Source organism: Diceros bicornis, chromosome 38, assembly GCF_020826845.1.
Source record: "Diceros bicornis minor isolate mBicDic1 chromosome 38, mDicBic1.mat.cur, whole genome shotgun sequence".
Classification (NCBI taxonomy): domain Eukaryota; kingdom Metazoa; phylum Chordata; class Mammalia; order Perissodactyla; family Rhinocerotidae; genus Diceros; species Diceros bicornis.
In genome coordinates this window covers 839,062-860,697 of record NC_080777.1, presented here as the reverse complement: position 1 = coordinate 860,697, position 21,636 = coordinate 839,062, and the positions used below count along the sequence as shown (strand labels likewise).

The 21,636-nt window shown below is 35.4% G+C and overlaps 1 protein-coding gene across 1 annotated transcript in view; it reads left to right on the top strand.

Annotated features, from left to right (window-relative positions):
• CATSPERE (catsper channel auxiliary subunit epsilon) overlaps positions 1-21,636 on the top strand; it is a 189,187-nt gene that overhangs the window by 120,373 nt on the left and 47,178 nt on the right. The window contains exon 11 of the mRNA XM_058533520.1: positions 1,988-2,430. Within this exon, the coding sequence (XP_058389503.1) occupies positions 1,988-2,430 (443 nt within the window). The remainder of the gene's footprint in view (positions 1-1,987; positions 2,431-21,636) is intronic.

The window sequence follows — 21,636 nt, the reverse complement described above, 5'->3', positions numbered from 1 at the left end:
AAAACTTAGATAACTAGTCGGGATGGGAGGTTGAGTTTGCAAAGACCTGGAGGTGAAAGAGAACATGGCAAGTCTGTGGAACTGAAGTTAGTTCAGTGTGAGTAGACGGGACAGTGTGAGGCAAAAAGTGGCAAGAGAGAAGACCGGCTAAAGAATCAGGGACCATATCACCAAGTGACTTGGACATTATACAAAATCCAAAAACTATATATATTTGGTGTTTTGTGGGGTTTTAAATTTTATATATCATCCTACAGTAGGTATCCTACAATTTTTTTTCATTCAATATAGAGATATATTTTATTATGTCATCCACCCACATTTTTCTCCCCTCCCACCTTGTGTCATTTCTAGGAACACTCACGCAAAGCACAGCAGGCCAAGAATGCGGCAAACCTGGCTAAACTTATTGCCAAACACAAAACAACATTAAATCAAATTTATAAAGAAATCTAAGTTATATCAGAAAAATTACCCAGTCACTGTGTTGCCCAAATCACATTAGTACCACAGCTCTGCCCCACGTCCAGCGGCAGAGCTGGAAAGGTTACGGACATGTGAAAACTGGTGTTTGATTTCCTGTGTGTGTTGCCTCAGCATTAAGGACATATACCCTTGCACTTTTACTAAAACACTCTAAAAAATATTCCAAGCTTCATATTAACCTCACCTGTCAACGTAACGATTTCATGAACATCATTATATTATCAAATTCCTACTGACAACATTATAACTACATGGGAGCTTAACTTTATAAGCAAATGTATGTTGACACTGATATCTTATTAGAGTATTCTGATCCTAAAAAAATAAAATGGCATTTCTGATTTAGGAGTTTGATTAGAATATAATTTATGGCAACTTGTCAAAATGTCGCTTATTTATTCAGATTCCAAATGTAAGATGTGCAAGTACAATATACTCTGAACCTCCCTAACTCAATGAATTCACCTTCCTCCTTCCCGCCAGTCCTCTCTAAGTGTTGTTTTTTGGAAATTAAAGAAAGTATACTCCTAGAAGCTGTACGCAGAGAATGTTGTATCTGGAAAGAAAGCTATGAAATCGACTGGTCCAACAGTTCACTTTACAGATATGGCTACAGAACCAAAGAGGTTAAGAGGCCTATTGTCTATCAACCTGTATGACTAGGCATAATACACTACTAAGGGACAAAGTTGACTATTATTTACAAAGTGAACATGAAGAGGTGCCAACACCACCCCCCCCCCATATCTTCATCCCAATTGTGTTACTCTGCTCAGGTTGCCATAACAAAATGCCACTGACTAAACAATAGAAATTTTGGCTTAAACAATAGAAATTTATTTTCTCACAGTTCTGGAGGCTGGAAGTCCAAGATCAAGGTGTCATCAAGGTTGGTTTCTGGTGAGAACTCTTTTCCTGGCTTGGAGACAGTGGCCACCTTCTCACTGTGTCCTCACACGGCCCTTCCTCTGTGTGCGCACAGAGAGAGTGAGAGACATCTGGTGTCTCTTCCTTCTCTTATAAGGACACCAGTCATATTGGATTAGGGCCCCACCTTTATGACCTCGTTTAACCCTAATTACCTCCTTAAAGACTCTGTCTCCAAATACAGTCACAACGGGAGTTAGGGCTTCGACATACACATTTTGGGAGGACACAATTCAGTCCAAACACAATGCTTCCTAATAATACCATTCCTGTCATGCTCATCCTCATTATTATTTAATACACTAATTCCAGCTCTTTTTTCTATGTAAATAAAAGTGATATAATGAATGCAAGGAGAAAGACATCCAGGAAGAAACCTGCTCTACTATGAAGTGTGAGAGAAGTTCTCTAGCATCATGTAAAGTTTTGGACTTGTGCCTGCACACTCTAATTTTCTCGAAGTCCATAAATAGTCAACATAAAAGAAATTATTTTGGTTGAAAGTACACTTAAATAAAATATCGTGGATTTATAGTTACTTAGAATAACACAAACTTTTCTCTCTTTTTTCCAGATTATTATGGAAATATTGTGGTAAAAATGGAAAATAATATAATGTTTTATTTCAAGATTCATATTAGAGATGCAGTAAAGCTACATTTATGGACAAATAGTGCAATAAAATCACTGACTTGCATGAATGCTTCTGGTCAAGTATATCTCATATACGTTTTTGAAGATGGCACAATACATCCACAGGAATATCCCTTAAAACTGGAAGCACAAAGTGTAGCTTTCAAAACAAAAGAAAAATGCCCCTACCTAGCATTTCATGATAATATTTTTAGTGTTTTTTACTTTTTGGACAAGGGCCAGAACCTGTCAATTTGGGCTCAAATAGTCTATCCCGAAAACGTTGGTCTGTATGTTATTGTGGAATCATACGGCCCAAAAATACTAGAAGAGAAACATCAAGTTCACTATGAAATTGCCTTAGGATACTGCACTAAAACCATGGTAAGTTAATATTTTAAAATGTCTTCATTTGATTTTAATAAATGTAAAAGTATAATATTAAAATTTTTCAAAAAGATTTCCCTTCTAGGTTTAGCTTGGAAAATGTTAAGAAATATACAAATTTTTAATAAATAATAGTATCATAAACCATTAATTCTTGAGCCACGATTTTCGCTTTCAGCATCCATAGCCTCAACGCCACATAAAAGAGCACATGTCTGCAGGACTCTGGCTGTCACTTGTTCACTCCCTTCTTTTTTTTTAATGTATGGCTTTTCTGTAGAGTTCTATCTACTATCTATTATAGGATAACTCTGCCCCCAACACCTAATGGCTTCAAACAACAACCGATTCTATGGGTCAACAATTGGGGTTCTGCTGGTTTCATCTGGGCTCATTCATGAGGCTGTGGTCCTCTGGTGGCTTCTCGGGGACAGGATGAGCCAAGATGGCCTCATTCACATGTCAAGTGGTTGCTGCGAGCACTGGCTTGTTAGTATAAAGGGCCTCAGCCGGAGCACTTGCCTCTGCTCTAGGTGGCCTCTCTCTGCCAGGCTAGACCTGCCTTCCTGGGTGGCAGTCTCAGAGCAGTGCTCCAACGTGGTGAGAGCAGAGGCCACATGGCCTCTGGCGGCCTGGAGTTGGCCACATTCTATACGTCAAAGCAGTTTGCAAGGCCAGCCCAGATCAATAGAATGGGGAAACAGACTCCACCTCTTGATGGCAGAACAGCCAACGTATGCTGTAAAGAGACATGCATACAGGAGAGGGAGGAATTATTACAGCCACCTTTGCAACCAATCTACCACAGTAGGTATAGAGGTACTGCACATACTATTTTGTACACTACTTTTCTAATTAATGTTATAGTACAAGCATTTTACATGTGACTACAATTTCTTCCCAAACACTGTGTATTCTATTCCCTGCTTCCCCTTTCTGGGCTCAGCTTCCTTAAGCATACACAATACTGAGCCCCTTCAAACTAACACAATGGAATGGAGGTGTTCAGTTGATTCTCAAGTCAGTTAAAGCAGAGAATCATAAAAAAATGAAACTGATATATGTGAAATATTTTACTATAACTTAAATGAATGTACATTTATTAGTCAATTTTTTAATACAGGACCACAGGCTTACCTTTGAAATAAGTCCAGTTATTGGACTTCTCCATCTCCTTTCTTGCATAACCTATTCACAATGCACTAACTCTGAGTTCCCATTTCAGTTTCTTTAAAATAGAGGGGGAAAGAGAATTTAAGACACTGGCAAAGCAACCAAAGTTCTACATTTTTTATAACTTTTTTCCAGTCTTTTACTGTTATCTTGCTCATACCTAGTCCAGCAATTTCTTTCTTTCATCTTTTTTTTTTGAGGAAGCTTGGCCCTGAGCTGACATCTGTTGCCAATCTTCCTCCTTTTTTCCTTTTTTCTCCCCAAAGCCCCAGTAGATAGTTGTATGTCATAGTTGTACATCCTTCTAGTTGCTGTATGCGGGGCACCGCCTCAGCATGGCTTGATGAGCGGTGTGTAGGTCTACGCCCAGGATCCAAACCTGCGAACCCCAGGCCACCGAACTGGAGCACAGGAACTTAACCGCTACACCACTGGGCCGGCCCCAGCAATTTCTTCAATGACTTGCTTTATCAAATCTTTCCAAAGCAATCAACTGAGTTCTCAGAAAAACAGTAACTCCACTTTCCTTTTGCATTCATATTTCATCAGTCCAAAATATTTCATTTAATCCCACAATTACAATAATAATGCAATCTGGCATAAACATATTTGGAAACAAAGCTGATTTAGATTTGCATACAGTCACATGACTAGATCTTAAACTGTAATATTGAGTGAAAAAGAGTTGACTAGGAAACTGAGATCCATCATATAGTAACGTTTATGAAAATTACAAACACCTACATACAAATCTCAAGCGAGAAAAACATTTTTCATTTTACAAGGATACAAAGACACCCTTTTATGCCTATTCTGGGGGAAGGGAATAGGAGAAGAACAAAAACGGAAAAGATTTACGCTTTTCCTCAGCCCGGGGAAGTTTTCCGTTTTTCTTCTGGAAGAGAGGGTTCCTCAGCTTCAGAAAAGTGAGTTAAATGTACTCCTTGTTTCTTAGATCAGTTCAGTCTCATTTTCTTTATTGTATTTTCCTTTGTCCCTGTATTTTCTTCCCCTGTGTTTTAATAAAATACTAGCTCTATCGTTTACTAGCTGATGACATTGAGCAAGTTTTTAAATCTTTCTGTGCCTTAGTTTTCTCATCGAAGTAATGATAATGATAATCATTATTATTATAGTATTTACTTCATAAGATTATTACGAGGATGAAATGAGTTAATATATGGAAAGGACTTAGAAGAGCACCTGGAACATAGTAAGCACTCTAGGTATGTGTTACTGCAACTACTATGCCCACTGCGGCTGTTACTACCACCACCACCATATTTCATCAATTCTAAGGCAGATTGTTTTTTAACATTTAAAATCTCTGAAATCAGGATGAGTCTTACAACCTACGGCATCTTAGATTTGATGAATTATAGTAGTATAAATAATGTGATATTATAACCTTGCTTATAATATAACCTTGCTTATGTCATGCAGGTTGGGTCACTGTAACTTCACAGAGTAATTATTGGCTAATATGGTGATAAGCATCATAACCAAGCATTCATTTTTGAAAAAAAAAAAAACAGAATATAACACCCATATGCAAAAGTGGATAACTTTAATTTTGAAAAGTTTAAATGCTACTAGCTGGTTTCATAGTGATATATACACCAAAAGTTAGTTTTGAAATTTTAAAAATTATTTTTGAATATCTTAATTGATCTAACACTTTTTTTACACTGAGATATGATTAACATATACCATTATGTTAGTTTCAGGGGTACAACATAGTGATTCGATATTTGTATATATTGCAAAATGATCACCACAATAAGCCTAGTTAACATCCATCACCATACATAGTTACAAATTTTTTTTTCTTGTGATGAGAACTTTTAAGATCTACTCTCTTAGCAACTTTCAAATATACAATACAGTGTTATTATAAGTATATTTACCATGCTGTACATTACATCCTAAGGACTTATTTATTTTATAACTGGAAGTTTATACCTTTTGAGCACCTTCACCCTTTTGGCCAACCCCCCACCCCGCCTCTGGTAATGACCAATCTGTTCTCTGTATCTATGAGTTCACGAGGGTTTGGGTTTTTTTTTTTAATTAGATTCTACATATAATTGAGATTATACAGTATTTGCCTTTCTCTGTCTGACTTATTTCACTTAGTATAATGCCCTCAAGGTCCATTCATGTTGTCACATTTTTCCAGATGTGGCTGAATAATATTCCATTCTGCACATATACCACATTTTCTTTATCCATTCCTCCATCAACGAACACTTAGGTTGCCTCTATGTCTTGGCTACTCTAAATAATGCTGCAGTGAACATAAGAGAGCATAGATCTTTTTGAATAGTGTTTTTGTTTCCTTTGATAAATACCCAAAAGTGGAATTGCTGGATCATATGGTAGTTCTATTTTAATTTTTTGAGGAACCTCCATACTGTTTTCCATAGTAGCTGACCAATTTACATTCCCACCAGCAATGCACAAGTGTTCCCTTTTCTCTACACCCTCACCAACACTTGTCATCTCATATTTTTGATAATGGCATTCTAACAGGTGTGAGGTGATATCCCATTGTGGTATTGATTTCCACTTCCCTGATGATTAGTGATATTGAGCACCTTTTCATGTACCTGTTAGCCATCTGTCTTCTTTGGAAAAATGTCTGTTCAGATCCTCTGCCCATTTTTCAATTGGGCTGTTTTCTGGCTGTTGAGTTGAGTTCCTTATATATTATGGATATTAACCCCTTGATATATGATTTGCAACTATTTTCTCCCATTTCGTTGGTTGCTTTTGCATTTTGTTGATGGTTTCCTTTTCTGTGCAGAAGCTTTTTAGTTTGATTTAGTCTCATTTGTTTATTTTTGCTTTTGTTGCCTTTGCTTTTGGTTTCAAGTCCAAAAAATCATTGCCAAGACTGATGTCAAGGAGGTTACTGCCTATGTTTTCTTCTCTGAGTTTTATGCTTTCAGATGTTACATTCAAGTCTTTAATCTCATTTTGAGTTGATTTTTGTGTATGGTGTCAGATAGTGGTCCATTTTCATTCTTTTGCAGGTGGCTGTTCAGTTTTCCCAACACCATTTATTGAAGAGACTGTCCTTTCCCCATTGTATATTCTTGGCTTCTTTGTCATAAATTAATTGACCATATGTGCATGGGTTATTTCTGGGCTCTCTATTCTGTACCATTAACCTATGTGTCTGCTTTTATGCCAATACTACACTGTTTTGGTTACCACAGATTTGTAATATGGTTTGGAATCAGGTAATATGATGCCGCCAGCTTTGTTCTTCTCTCTCAAGGTTGCTTTGGCTATTCTGGGTCTTTTGTGGTTCCATACAAATTTTAGCATTGTTCTATTTCTATGAGAAATGCCACTGGAATTTTGATAGAGATTGTATTGAATCTATAAATTGCTTTGGGTAGTATAGACATTTTAACAATATTAATTCTTCCAATCTATGTGCATGGAATATCTTTCCATTTATTTGTGTCTTCTTCAATTTCTTTCATCAATGTCTTACAGTTTTCAGTGTAAAGGTCTTTCACTTCTTGGTTAAATTTATTCCTAGGTATTTTATTCTTTTTGATGCAATTGTAAATGGGATTGTTTTCTTAATTTCTCTTTCTGATAGTTCATTATTAGTGTATAGAAACACAACAGATTTTTGTATATTAATTTTGTATCCTGCAACTTTACAGAATTCATTGATTAATTCTAACAGCTTCTTGGTGGAGTGTTTAGGATTTTCTATGTATAAAATCATATCATCTGCAAATAGTGACAGTTTTACTTCTTCCTTTCCGATTTGGATGCATTTTATTTCTTTTTATTGCCTAATTGCTCTGGCTAGGGCTTTCAGTATTAGGTTGAATAAAAGGGGTGAGAGTGAGCATTTGTCTTATTCCTGATCTTAGAGGAAAAGCTTTCAGCTTTTCACTGTTGAGTATGATGTTAGCTGTGGGATTGTCATAGATGGCTCTTATTATGTTGAGGTTCGTTCCCTCTATACCCACTTCATTGAGAGTTTTTATCATAAATAGATGTTGAATTTTGTTAAATGCTTTCTCTGCATCTATTGAGATGATCACGTGATTTTTATTCTTCATTTTGTTAATGTGGTGTATCATGTTGATTAATCTGTGCATGTTGAACCAACCTTCCATCCCTGGAGTAAATATTACTTGATCATTGTGTGTGATCCTTTTAATGTATTGTTGAATGCAGTTTCCTAAATTTTGTTGAGAATTTTTGCATCTATGTTCATCAGAAATATAGGTCTCTTATTTACTTTTCTTGTGGCATCCTTGTCTGGATTTGGTATCAGGGTAATGTTGGCTTTGTAAAATTAGTTTGGAAGTGTTCCCTCTTCTTCTATTTTTTGGAAGAGTTTGAGAAGGATTTGTATTAATTCTTTGAATGTTTGGTAGAACTCACCAGTGAAGCCGTCTGGTCTTGGGCTTTTATTTGTTGGGAAATTTTTGATTACTGATTCAATGTCCTTACTAGTAATTGGTCTGTTCATATTTTCTATTCCTTAATGATTCAGTCTTGGTTCTATGTTTCTAGGAATTTATCCATTTCTTCTAGGTTGTCCAATTTGTTGGCATATGTGTTCATAGCAGTCTTATGATCCTTTGTATTTCTGTGGTATCAGTTGTAGTGTCTCCTCTTTCATTTCTGATTTTATTTATTTAATTCTTCTCTTTTTTTTCTTGGTGAGTCTAGGGAAAGGTTTGTCAATTTTGTTTATCTTTTCCAAAAAAAACAGCTCTTAGTTTCATTGATCTTTTCTGTTGTCCTTTTAGTCTCTATGTCATTTATTTCTGCTCTAACCTTTGTTATTTCCTTCCTTCTACTAACTTTGGGTTTCATTTATTCTTCTTTTTCTAGTTCCTTGAGGTGTAAAGTTAGGTTGTTTATTTTCATCTTTCTTTGTTCTTGATGTAAGCATTCATCATTATGAGCGTCCCTCTTAGAACTGCTTTTGCTGCACCCCATAATTTTTGGTATGCTGTATTTTTATTTGTCTCAAAGCATTTTTCAATTTCTCTTTTGATCTCTTCTCTAACCCAGTGGCTATTTAGTAGCACGTTGTTTGATCTCCGCATGTTTATGAATTTCCCAGTTCTCCTCTTGGAATTGTTTTCTAATTTCATACCATCGTGGTTGGAAGAGACGCTTGACATGATTTCAGTCTTTTTAAATTTGTTAAGGCTTGTTTTGTGGCCTAACATATGATCTGTCCTGGAGAGCGTTTCCTGTGTGTGTCAGGGCAATGTATATTCTGTTGCTTTTGAATGGAATGTTCTGGGTATGTCTGTTAAGACAAACTGGTTTAGTTTGTTGTTTAAGGCCAATATTTCTTTGTTGATTTTCTGTCTGGATGTCTATTCACTGATGAAAGTGGGATATTAAAGTCCCCACTATTATTTTATTGCTGTCTATTTCACCCTTTAGATCTGTTAATATTTGCTTTATATATTCAGGTACTCCTATGTTGGGTGCAGAAATGTTATATCTTCTTGTTGGATTGACCCCTTTATCATTATATAATGACCTTCTTTGTCTCTTATTACAGTCTTTGTTTTAAAGTCTATTTTGTCTGATATAAGTAATGCTATTCCAGCTTTCTTTTGATTCCTATTTGTGTGGAATATCTTTTTCCATCCCTTCACTTTCTGTCTGCATGTGTCCTTACATCTGCAGTGAGTCTCTTGTAGGCAACATAGAGATGGGTCTTACTGTATTTTTATTATTCAGCCACTCTATGTTTTTCGATTAGAGACTTTAATCATTTACATTTAAGGTAACTATTGATAGGTATGTACTTATTGCCACCTTGTTAGTTGTTTTCTGGCTGTTTTGTGACTCCTTTGTTCCTTTCTTCTCTTGCTCTCTTCCTTTGTGGTTTGATGATTTTCTTTAGTGGTATGCTTAGATTCCTTTTTCTTTATCCTTTGTGTATCTACTGTAGGTTTGTGCTTTGTGGTTACCATAAGGCTTGCATAAAACAACTTATGTTTATAACAGTCTATTTTAAGTTGATAACAACTTAAGTCTGGTTGCAGTCTAAAGCTGTACATTTTTACTCTCCCTCCTGTGTTTTAGGTTTTGATGTCACAATTTGCATCTTTTTATCTTGTGTATCCATTAACAAAGTATTGTAGTTAAAGTTATTTTCACTACTTTTGTCTTTTAACCTTCATACTAGCTTTATAAGAGATTAACCCACCACCTTTACAACATTGGATCATTCTGAATTTTACTATATATTTATCCCTCCCAGTTGGATTTATGCTTTCACATATTTTCCTGTTACTAGTAGACCCTTTTGTTTCAACTTAAAGAAGTCCCTTTAACATTTCTTGTAAGGCCAGTTTAGTGATGATGAACTCCTTTAGCTTCTCTGGAAAACTCTTTATCTCTCTTTCAATTCTGAGTGATTACTTTGCTAAGTAGAATATTCTTGATTGGAATTTTTTTTTTATTTCAGCACTTTGAATATATGCCACCCGTTTGGCCTGCAAAGTTTCTGCTGAAAAATCTGCTGATAGTCTTCCAGTGTTTCCCTTGTAGGTAACAAGTTGTTTTTCTCTTGCTGCTTTTAAGTTTCTCTCCTTGTCTTTAACTTTGGCCGTTTCAATTATAATGTGTCTTGGTGTGCGTCTCTTTGGGCTCCTCTTCTTTGGAACTCTCTGGGCTTCCTGGATCTGGATGTCTGTTTCCTTCCCAGTTTAGGGAAGTTTTCACCCATTATTTCTTCAAATAAGTTTTCTGCCCCTTTCTCTTCATTTTCTCCTTCTGAGACCCCTGTAATGCAAATGTTGGTCCACTTGATGTTGTCCCATAAGTCCCTTAAGGTGTCTTCACTCTTTTTCATTCTTTTCCTTTTTGCTGCTCTGATTGGGTGAGTTTCACAGCCCTGTCTTTGAGATCACTTATCCTTTCTTCTGCTCCATGTAGTCTGCTTTTGAACCTCTTCATTGTATTTTTCACTTATTGTGTTCTTCAGCTCTGTAACTTCTATTTGGTAATGTCTTATAGTTTCTATTTCTTTGTTGAAATTCTCACTTCGTTCATCCATTCTTCTCCTGAACTCAGTGAGCATCTTTATGACCATTATCTTGAACTCTTTATCAGGTAAATCACTTATCTCCATTTCATTAAGGTCTTTTTCTGAGGTTTTATCTTGTTATCTCATGTACAACATATCCCTTCATTCATTTTCCTTGACTTTCTGTATTGGTTTCTATGCAATAGATAAAACAGCCACCTCTCCCAGTCTTTTTTGTTTGTTTTGTTTTTGTTTTTGTTTGTTTTTGTTTTTGTTTGTTTTGGTGAGGAAGATTGGCTCTGAGCTAACGTCTGTGCCCAGTACTACTCAGCCATAAAAAAGGATGAAATCTGGCCATTTGTGACAATGTGGATGGACCTTGAGCAAAATAAGTCAGAGGGAGAAAGTCAAATGACATATGATCTCACTCATAAATAGAAGATAAAAACAACAACAAACACACAGAGACAGAGATTGGATGAGTGGTTACCAGAGGGGAAGGGGGGAGGGAGGAGGGTGAAAGGGTGATTACGCACATGTGTGTGGTGATGGACTGTAATTAGTCTTTGAGTGGTGAACATATGTAATCTACACAGAAATTGATATATAATGATGTACACCTAAAATTTATATAATATTGTAAACCAATGTTACCACAATTAAAAAAAAGAACTGTTTCTCAGTTTGTTATAGCCTTGTGGGTCTCCTGGATGCAAGTCCCATCAGCTTTCAGATGTTTTGGGGGCTTGTCTCACAGGTGCAGATCTTAAAAGTTGGGGTGCCAGATGTGGGGTTCAAACCCTTTTCTCCTCAGGAAGAAACTCAGGATTCTCAGTTCCCTCCTGACTGTGGGTCACTGTGTCAGGGGTTGGGTTTATGGCAAGGCGATATCTCAGCCTCTCCTACCCATTTGTGAGTTTTTCTCTTGTTCACCTGATGGCCAGGAGTTGCTTAGCTTGTTTTTGGGTTTCTTTCAGAGGAAATTATTCGATATGTAGCTGTAAATTCAGTGTGTTCATGGGAGGAAGTGAGTTCAAGATCCTCCTACGTCACCATCTTGAAGCAGAACTCTGCCTATTCATTTCTTAAAGGTGACTTTTATGAGTAGAAACTTTAATTTTGATAAAGGTTTTTCCTTTATGGTTATTGCTTTTTGTGTTCTAAGATCACTTTGCCTATCCCTAAGTCTTGAAGATGTTCTTATATGATGTCTTCTCAAAGCTTTATGGTTTTAGCATTTATGTTTAAGTCCACAATCCAACTCAAATTAATGTTAGTATATGGTGACTTTTGATCAAGTAAAGATCAAAGTTATTTTCCATTTGAATATCCAGTTATTTCAGCATTTGTTGAAGAGTTTTTCTATTCCCTGTTGTCTTACTTTGTCATCTTCATTGAAAATCAAATGTTCATACAAGTGTGGACCTATTTCTGGGTGCTCTACTCAGTTCCATTGATCTACTTGCCATTCCTATGGTGGTACCATGCTATCTTGATTAACGACACAATTAAATTTTGTGTCTGATTTTCAGTGACGTCAACTCAGTGGCTACAATAAATGAGAGATTCTTTTAGGAATACCATAAAAGCTTGTTTCTGTAATAATGAATTGAGTGTGTAATTTAAAGATCCAACTTTATTTTCTCTCTGGAAATGCTTCAGTACCCTCAGAAGCAGCCAATCTTTCAGTCATCTTTATTGCCATTAATGGTTAAATTCAGTGTCTACTTGGCCACTTAAGGCACTTGCCTCAGTATGTATTTTATCACAATCAATCACAGGTGATAAATTGATTATTTGTAATGTTTCTGCATACCATGAATTAATAGAATCCCTTTCCTGAGGCAAAGAGCTTAGTCCTGTGTTCAAGGAAAACAAAATCAATCCCAGAATCCCATCTCTGTGAGTTGGTTTCCTGGGACTACCCAGTACCAAGAGCCACATCAGTGAGCCTCCGGTCAGAAAAGCAGAAATCAAACAATTGTCTTAGCAGAGATAATTTAACGTAGGGAATTAGTGACACTGGATGTATGAGAGGAATGCAAAGAAAAAAAGGGAACACTGAGATTACACAGAGCCAGTAAATGCAAGAAGTGGCTATTCCACCTCTGTGGCTGGAACAGAGGGACAGAGGGAAGAAATTTGGGTTACTACAAACTAGAAAGTTAGGAGAGGGGCTCCACAGAGCTGGAAGCCACATCTTGAAGGAGAGGGTACTGCTCAGCTGCTGTGGTATCTCAGTAGCTCCAAGGAAGTGACCCAGCAGACCTGGGACCCAGACCTCTGAGAAGGGAGTGTTACTGACTTGTGCTGATGCCTTAGGAACTCAGAAGATGGTGCCCTTGAAGCTGGAACTCAGAGCTCTGAAAAGGGGTACAAGCCAGCTAGTGCTGGTACCTCAAAGGGGAGCATGAGTGAGGCTGGTTCTGGGAGTGTTTTCCTACTCCTTAGCTCCTTTACCAACTGCTCCTGCCCGGATGAAGAAGAGTTGCCAGGTTGACACTGACAGGAATAATGAGAAAAACAGGAAGGAGCAAATTTTCTCCCACCCTTGTTTTCTCGACTCCCTCCAGTACCCTGTATTTGCAGGGTCTAAAAGATAGCCAGCTAGCAAAGGAAAACATGTGATTTGTGGAATCTCGAACCCAGCACCAAAAAGCTGAGTCTAGAAGAGTGGGTTTGGAGCCCAAAGACAAGAGCTTAATAACCAGTGCATGGAGAATGTGTATGGTGAGCTTTAATGGTTAAGACAATCTACATTCCCAATAGTGTTTGAAAGATCCTGCTGCTCCACATCCTTGCTGTTATGAGCTGACTGTTGGTGTCTCTCCAAAATTCATATGTTGGAGCCCTAACCCCCAAAGTGATGGTATTTGGAGATGGGGACTTTCGGAGGTAATTAGGGTTAGATGAGTTCATGAGGGTGGGGCCCTTGTCTAATGGGATTAGTGCCCTTATAAGAAGAGACACTGGAGACCTTGTCTCTCTCTCCCTGTGTGCACAAACGAAGTCACGTGAGCACACAGCAAGATGGCCATCACCTGCAAGCCAGGAGAAGAGGCCTCAGAATTAACCCTACCTGCTGGCGCCTTGATCTCGGACTTTCCAGCCTCCAGAACTGTGAGAAAACAAATTTCTGTTGTTTAAGCCACCCAATCTATGGTATTGTGTTACAGCAGCCCCAGCAGAATAATACACTTGCCAATAACAGGTGTAGTCGGACTTTTTTTTCCCCAAATAATGTGTGTATTCTATTTTACTTGATCTTCTCTTCTTATTAATGAGGTTGAACAATTTTTCAAATATTTATTGCCTATTTGGTTTCCCCCTTTTGTGAAATTCAAGTTTTTGTCACTTTTTCAATTGTGTCGTGTGCCTTTTTCTTACTGAATGTTTTTGCCTATCTCAAATATTGTCTTTTTAAAGAGCTTTATTGACATATAATTGGCATACAATAAATTGCATATATTTAAAGTCTACAATTTGATAAAATTTGACATATGTATACACCCAGGAAATAATAACCACAGTCAAGATAACATACGTGTCCATAAACCCCGACAATCTCCTCATGCTCCTTTATAATCCATCCCTCCTTCCACTCCCCATCTCTAGGCAACCACTGATTTGCTTGCTATCACTACAGATCAATTTGCTTTTCCTAGAATTTTATACAAATGGAATGATATAATATGTGCTCTGTTTTGTCTGCCTTCTTTCATTCAATATAATTATTTTGAAGTTTATCCATGATGTTTTGTCATTAATAGTTTGTTCTCAGCGATAAGCTGAGTAGTATTCCATGGTATGGATATACCACAATTTGTTTACCCACAATTTGTTAATGGACATTTGGATTGTTTCTAGTTTGGAGATATTACAAGTAAAACATCTATGAACATTTGTGTACAAGTCTGTGCGGACATATGCTTTCCTTTCTCCTGGATAAATACATAGGAGCAGAAGGCTGGATGATAAGGTAGATGTATGTTTAATTTTTTATTAAGACTGCCAAGGGGGCTGGCCCGGTGGTGTATTCATTAAGTTCGCGTGCTCTGCTTTGGTGGCCTGGGGTTTACAGGTTCCAATCCCAGGCACAGACCTACACACTGCTCATCAAGCCATGCTGTGGTGGCATCCCACATACAAAATAGAGGAAGATTGGCACAGATGTTAGCTCAGGGACAATCTTCCTCACCAAAAAAAATAAAATAAAATAAATAAAGACTGCCAAATTGTATTCCAAATTTTTGTAGCATTTTATATTGGCACCAGTAGTTCTAGCTGCTTCACACATCCTTGCAAACACTTGGTGTGATTTGTGTTTTGGTTTTTTTGTTGTTCTTGTTTTGTTTTGTAGTTTTAGTCATTCTAGTGGATATATAGTGACATCTCATCGTGGTTTTAATTAGCACTTCCCTGATGCTTCTCTGATGACTAATGATAAGACCTTTTCAAGTGCTGATTTGCTATTTGTAGATCTTCTTTGGTGAAGTCCCTGTTCAAATCATTAGCCCAACTTCAAGGAGTTATATTCCTATAATTAAGTAGTAAGAGTTTTTTATATATTCTAGATAGGAATCCATTGTTGGAGATGTGTTTTGCAAACATTTTCTCCCAGTTGGTGGCTTGTGCTTTCATTTTCATAACAACGTCTTTTGAAAAGCATAGGTTTTCTTTTTTATTTTGATGAAGTCCCATTTATTGCTTTTTTTTATAGTCTGTACATGTGGCTGTATTTAAGAAATCTTTCCAAACTCAAGGTCACTAAGCTTTCTTTATTTTTCCTTCTAGAAGCTTTATAGTTGTAGCTCTTACTTTAAGGGCTATGATCCACTTCAAATTAATGTTTGCATGCACTGTGAGGTAAAAGTCAAGATACTTTGTTTTTATAGGTAGCCAGCTCTTCCAGCAGTGTTTATTGAAAAGACCATCCTTTCCCCCATTGAATCGCCTTGGCAACTTTGTAAAAAAGCAACTGACCATGTATATGGGATTCTATCTATTCTGTTCCACTGACCTATATGTCCATCCTGATGTCAATAGCACACTGTCTTGATTACTCTACTTTTATAATTCTTGAAATCAGGTTGTATAAGTACTCCAAATTTATTCTTTTCAGTGTATAAGTGTGCATTTGGGGCTGGATTTATCCTTAGGTGGATTTATCCTTAAGTATTTCATATTTTTGATGCTATTGTAAATGGTACTGTTCTGATTGTTCATCACTAGTATATAGAAATATAATTGATTTTACATATCGATGTATACTACAGCTGTGCTAAACTCATTTATTATTTCAAGTAGCTTTTTTGTAAATTTCTTAGTTTTTACATAGGTGATTATTTCATCTGTGTATACATACAGTTTTCCTTTCAATCTGTGTGGCTTTTCTTCTGCACCATCTTGTACCTTCAGTGTAATGTTGATTAGAAGAAAGGAGAGTGGAGATCTGTGCCTTGTTCCCAATCAGAGAGAGACTATTCAGTCTTTCACAATTAAGTATGACATTACTGTAGGTTTTTCATATATGCCTTTTACCGGAATGATGAAGGTGCCCTCTATTACTAGTTTAATGAGTTTCTGTCATTTATGGACCTTGGATTCTGTAAAATTCTTTTTCAGCATCTATTAAAATGATCATATGGTTTTTTAATCTATTAATATGGTGAAATATGAGTGATTTTCACTCCCAGGATAATCCCACTTGGTCATGACGTTTTATCCTCTTATATATTGTTGGATTCAGTTTGCTAAAATCTTGGTTAAAAGTTTTGCTTCTACATTCGTAAGGGATATTAACCTGTAGTTTTCTTGTAATGTCTTTTTCTGGTTGTGGTATCAGGCAATGCTGGCTTCTTCAAATGGTTTGGGAAGAATTCCCTCCTCTCCCATTTTTCAGAAGAATTGGTGTAGAAATTGTATTATTTCCTCCTTAAATGTTTGGTACAATTCACCAATGAAGCTTTCTGGGCCTTGAGTTTTCTTTGTGGCTATGTTTTTAACTGCAACTTCAATTTCTTTAATTGATTTAGAGCTATTTGGGTTATTTGTTTATTCTTCAGTGAATTTTGGTAATTTGTGTGTGTCAAGGAGTTGTCCATTTCACCTATGTTGTCAAATTTATAGGCACAAGTTATTCATAATATTCGCTTGTTATTCTCTTAGCGTCTGTAGAATCTGCTGTCATGTCCACTTTCTTATTCATGATATTGATAATTTTCTCCTTCTCTCTTTTTTACCTAATCTGTCTAACTAGAGGTTAACAATTGTATTGATTTCCTCAAAGAATCAGCTTTTGATATTATTGATTTTCTGTAATGATTTTCTGTTTTATATTTCATTGATAATTGCTTATTATTTCCTTTCTTCCACTTTGGATTTAATTTTTCTTCTTTCAGTTTCTTAATATGAAAGCTTAGGTCATTTATTTGAGGCCTTTCTTCTTTTCTGATATGGACTTTAATGCTATAAATTTTCCTCTAAGAACTGCTTTAGCTGTATACCACAAATTTTGATATTTTGTGTTTTCATTTTCATTCAGTTCAACATACTTTCTCATTTTCTTTGTGATTTCTTTTTTGACCTATGGGTTATTTAGAAGAATGTTATTTAGTTTCCTAGTATTTGGTGATTTTCCAGATAGCTTTCTGTTACTGATTTCTAATTCAATTCCATTATAGTAAGAAAAGATACTATTTTATTTGAGTCCTTTTAAATTTATCCAGAATTGTTTTGTAGCCTGAATATGGTTTATTTTGGTAAATGTTTCATGTGCACTTGAAAGCATTGCGCATTCTTTTGTTGGCTGAAGTGTTTTATAAATGTCAATTATGTTTATTGTTCAGGTCTTCCATATCCTCACTGATTTTCTGTCAGCTTATTCTATCAATTGCTGAGAAAGGGATGTTAAAATCTCCAGCTATAATTGTGGATTTATCTATTTCTCCTTTCAATTCTTTAAGTTTTTGCTTTGTGTATCTTAAGGCTGTGTTATTAGGTGTACAAATCATTTTGAATTGTTACACCCTTTTGATTAATCAACTCCTTTATCACTATAAAATGACCCTTTTTACTTTCGTGATAATTTTGGCTCTGAAATCTACTTTGTGAGATAATACAGCTGCTCTAGGCTTCTTTAAATTAATGTTAGCACAATATATATATTTTTTTTCCATTCTTTTAATATTAATCTTCTGTGTCTTTCAAGTTTTTTTTGATTGGATCTTGCTTGTTTATCCAATCTTAACATTGTTGTCTTTTTATTGGGTGCATTTAATGTGATTTTTTATATGGTTGGGTTTAAATCTACCTTTTGACTATTTGTTTTCTATTTCTCCCTTCTGTTCTTTTTTAATTTTTCCACTTTTTCCTGCCTTCCTTTTGACTGAGTATTTTTATGTGATTCCATTCTATCATCTTTGTTGGCTTTTTAGCTATTCCTTTGTTTTGTTTCTTTTACTGGATGCTTTAGGGTTTGTGGCACATATCTTTATCTCAGTCTGCCCTCAAATAATATTATATCACTTTCTTTATAGATTAATAACCTTATAGTACTATAGTTCTATAGTACTATACTTCCATTTTTCCTCTCACAGACTTTGTGCTATTGTTGCCATACATTTTACTTTTACATATTTTATAAACCTCACAATGCATTGCTATTATTTTTGCTTTAGTCAATTGTCTTTTAAAAGAGATTTTAATAAGAAAAAAGCATTTTATATTTATACATATATTCATCATTTCCAGTGCTCTTCATTCTTTTGTGTGGATCCAGATTTTCATCTGGTATCATTTTCTTTCTGATTGTCAATTTTTACTCTATATATTTGAAAATATGTTATTAGATGCATTCAAGTTTTAACTTCTCTTCCCTGTGAACTGAAACTTTAAACATTATGAAGTGACGATCTTTCTTTGTAGTAATACTTTTTGCCTTCAAGTGTATTTTGTTTCATATTAATCAATATGAATTGATGATTCATATTGATTAATTTCTTAAAGCACATTAAAAATATTTCTTTTTTTTTTTTTTGGCTTCCATTGTTGCTGTTGAGAAGTAACTTGTACTATTTGATACAAATATTGAAACAAAGCTATATCAGCTTTCTTTTACTTAGTATTTCCATACCATTGCTATCCTTTTAATTTCAAACTTTCTCTTGCCTTATGTTTTAGCTATGTTTCCTGTAAGCACCAGATATTTGCATTTTAAAATCTTTGTTATTTTTGTCCAGTCCTGAAAATCTTTGTCTTTTAATTGGAGTATTTAGTCTATTTAAATTTATTGCAATTAATGATATATTGTGGGTTTTGCCTTCTGTCTTATTTTGTGCTTTTATTTTTCCATCTTTTCTAGGTTTTTTCCCCTAGTTTCTTGCCTTTTTAGGTTTAGTTGCATATTTTATCATTCCATTTTTCACCTTCTACTGGTTTAGCAGTTATACATTCTGTGTGTATTTTTAGTCAGTTTTCCTTAGAAATTATAACAGGAATATTTAATTTATGCAAGACTAAATTTAATTAAATATTTTACTCTTTCCTCAACTCATATATTATTGAATTCACAGATTTTAATTCCATCTTGTTTTTACACTATTAAGCAATGTTATTACTATTTTAGACAGCAATTTTATACTATTTCAGACAGCAATTATTATTTTACAGTAATACAAAACAGTTTTATACAGCAATAAGCTATATATTACAGTTTTATGCAGTCATGTGCTGTAGACAACATTGTGGTCAACAACAGAACACACATACAAGGGTGGGACCATAAGATTAATATCACATAGCCTAGGTGTACAGGAGGCTCTACCATCTAGGTTTGTGTAAGTGCACTCTATGACGTTCGCACAATGTCAAAATCCCCTAACACATTACTCAGAACGTAACTCTGCCGTTAAGTGACACATGACTGTATACACCCTGTCGTTACCTGTTTTCTTTTTATCTTGAATGCTTTCATCTTGTGTTTCCTTCCTTCTGATTTAGGCGCATCTTTTAGTATTTTTTTAGTTAGAGGCTCCTGGCGATTACATACTCAGTTTTTGTTCATCTGAAAATATCTTTATTTCACTTTCATTCTTAAAAAGTATTTTTTCTGGATATAGAATTCTAGTTTGGTGATTATTTCTTAAAGCACATTAAAAATATTCTTCTTTTTTTTTTTTTTTGGCTTCCATTGTTGCTGTTGAGAAGTAACTTGTAATTTTAACTCCAATCCCTCTGGCTGCTTTTAAGATTTTATTCTTTGCTTTCTGCACTTATATATGATGTGTCTAGATGTGTATTTCTTTACTTTTCTCCTGCTTGAGATTTCTTGGGCCTCTTGAATCTGTGGATTATTATCTTCATCAGGTGTCTTGTCAAATATTGCCTATGCCTCTTTCTCTATCTTCTCTTCTTTCATAACACTGATCAAACATATGTTAAACCTTCTCAATCTATTCTCCATGAGTCTTCAACTCTCTTCTTTATTGTTCATCCTTTTATCTCTCTGAGATACATTTTTATAATTTATTCTGATCTGTCTTCCACTTCACTATTTCTCCTTGTTGACATGCCTAATCTGATGCCAAAATTCTACACTATGTGTTTAATTTGATTGTCATATTTTTAATTTCTAGAAGTTTTATTTGTTCCTTTTAAAAATACATTTTTTAGTTTCTTTTACACTACAGATATTTTCAAGTTTGTCATTTTTTTCCAAAAATCTAGTAAGCATATCTGTTTTATAACATGCATCTATTAGTTCCATATCTAACACGTGTATCTCATCTATTTCTTCTCCCCCATCATTGTTTATTCTGGTTATTCTTATTTCTTTGTGTACTTGGTTATTTTTTACCGTGTATTGTTCATTACACTTGAAAAAGTATTTGTAAGAATTCCCTGAAGTCTAGTGAGAACACGCCTTGATCTTGAGATGATCTGTGTTTGCTACTGTCAGATATCTGGGGTCACTACTGCTCTGAGACTTCTCCAAATTCCCTGGCTTATCCAGGCAAACAATTGTGGGATATAAAGCCATATGAGAACCTGCCCATAGCCACAAATTGTTAGGACAATTTTTTTTTCCTTTTCTTGCTTTTTCTGATCGCTCAGTGAGTGAAGTCATTGGAGGGCTAAGGAGAGGGCAAATTTAATCTTGACTTACCTTTATCCTGAGAGTATAGTTTTCTGATAACACAGGTTAATGTAGAAAGAATATCCAACTTGATTCTTTATCTAGAATTCTTCTTTTCCTGACTAGGCTGACAAATGCCTTTAGGGGAAAAGTAGACTGTGGGCTCTGGTGTTCTGCTTAGTCTCTAGATTCCTAATTTCCCTCAATATTTGGACTGACACTTCCTTACTCTCTTGTCAGTTATTTGATGCTTTTTAGGTAACTTTTTACAAGGCTGTTTTTTAGGTTTTTTTGGTTCATTTGTTTTTAAGAGGGAGATTTGTCCATATAACCTAGCCCACCACTAGTAGAAATGGAAGTCTCCAAATCATTCCTTAATTATTCATAACGAAGTGGTTTTTAAGTAGATGATCACATTCACAAAATATATTTTTAAATAGTTCCATTGTATAGATATTTTCAGTGTTTTAAATCCAAAATAATATACATATATGTTGTTTGAGTTACAGACCCAAGTTTGAGCACCATTTAAATGACACAAGATATATATATATCAAGATAGGTGTAGATATATAAAACAAAGAACTACCAAAAAGTAATTTAGGGATATAGACATTGTAGTTTCCATACTTTAAAAATATGGGGCTAACAATTTTCTGCCTCTAATATCAGGTATGTTCTGTAAATGGCTGTATCCAGAGAAGATAGCAATGTTATGGAATGCTGAAAATTGAGGTGAAACATGCCCCAAAGGGAAGAAAAAAGCAAGAACATATGCAAAAGGCAAATGAACATTTTTTTACATTACTCAAAAACAACAGAAGAAAGGTTCGGGCAAATAATTTCTCATGGTCTC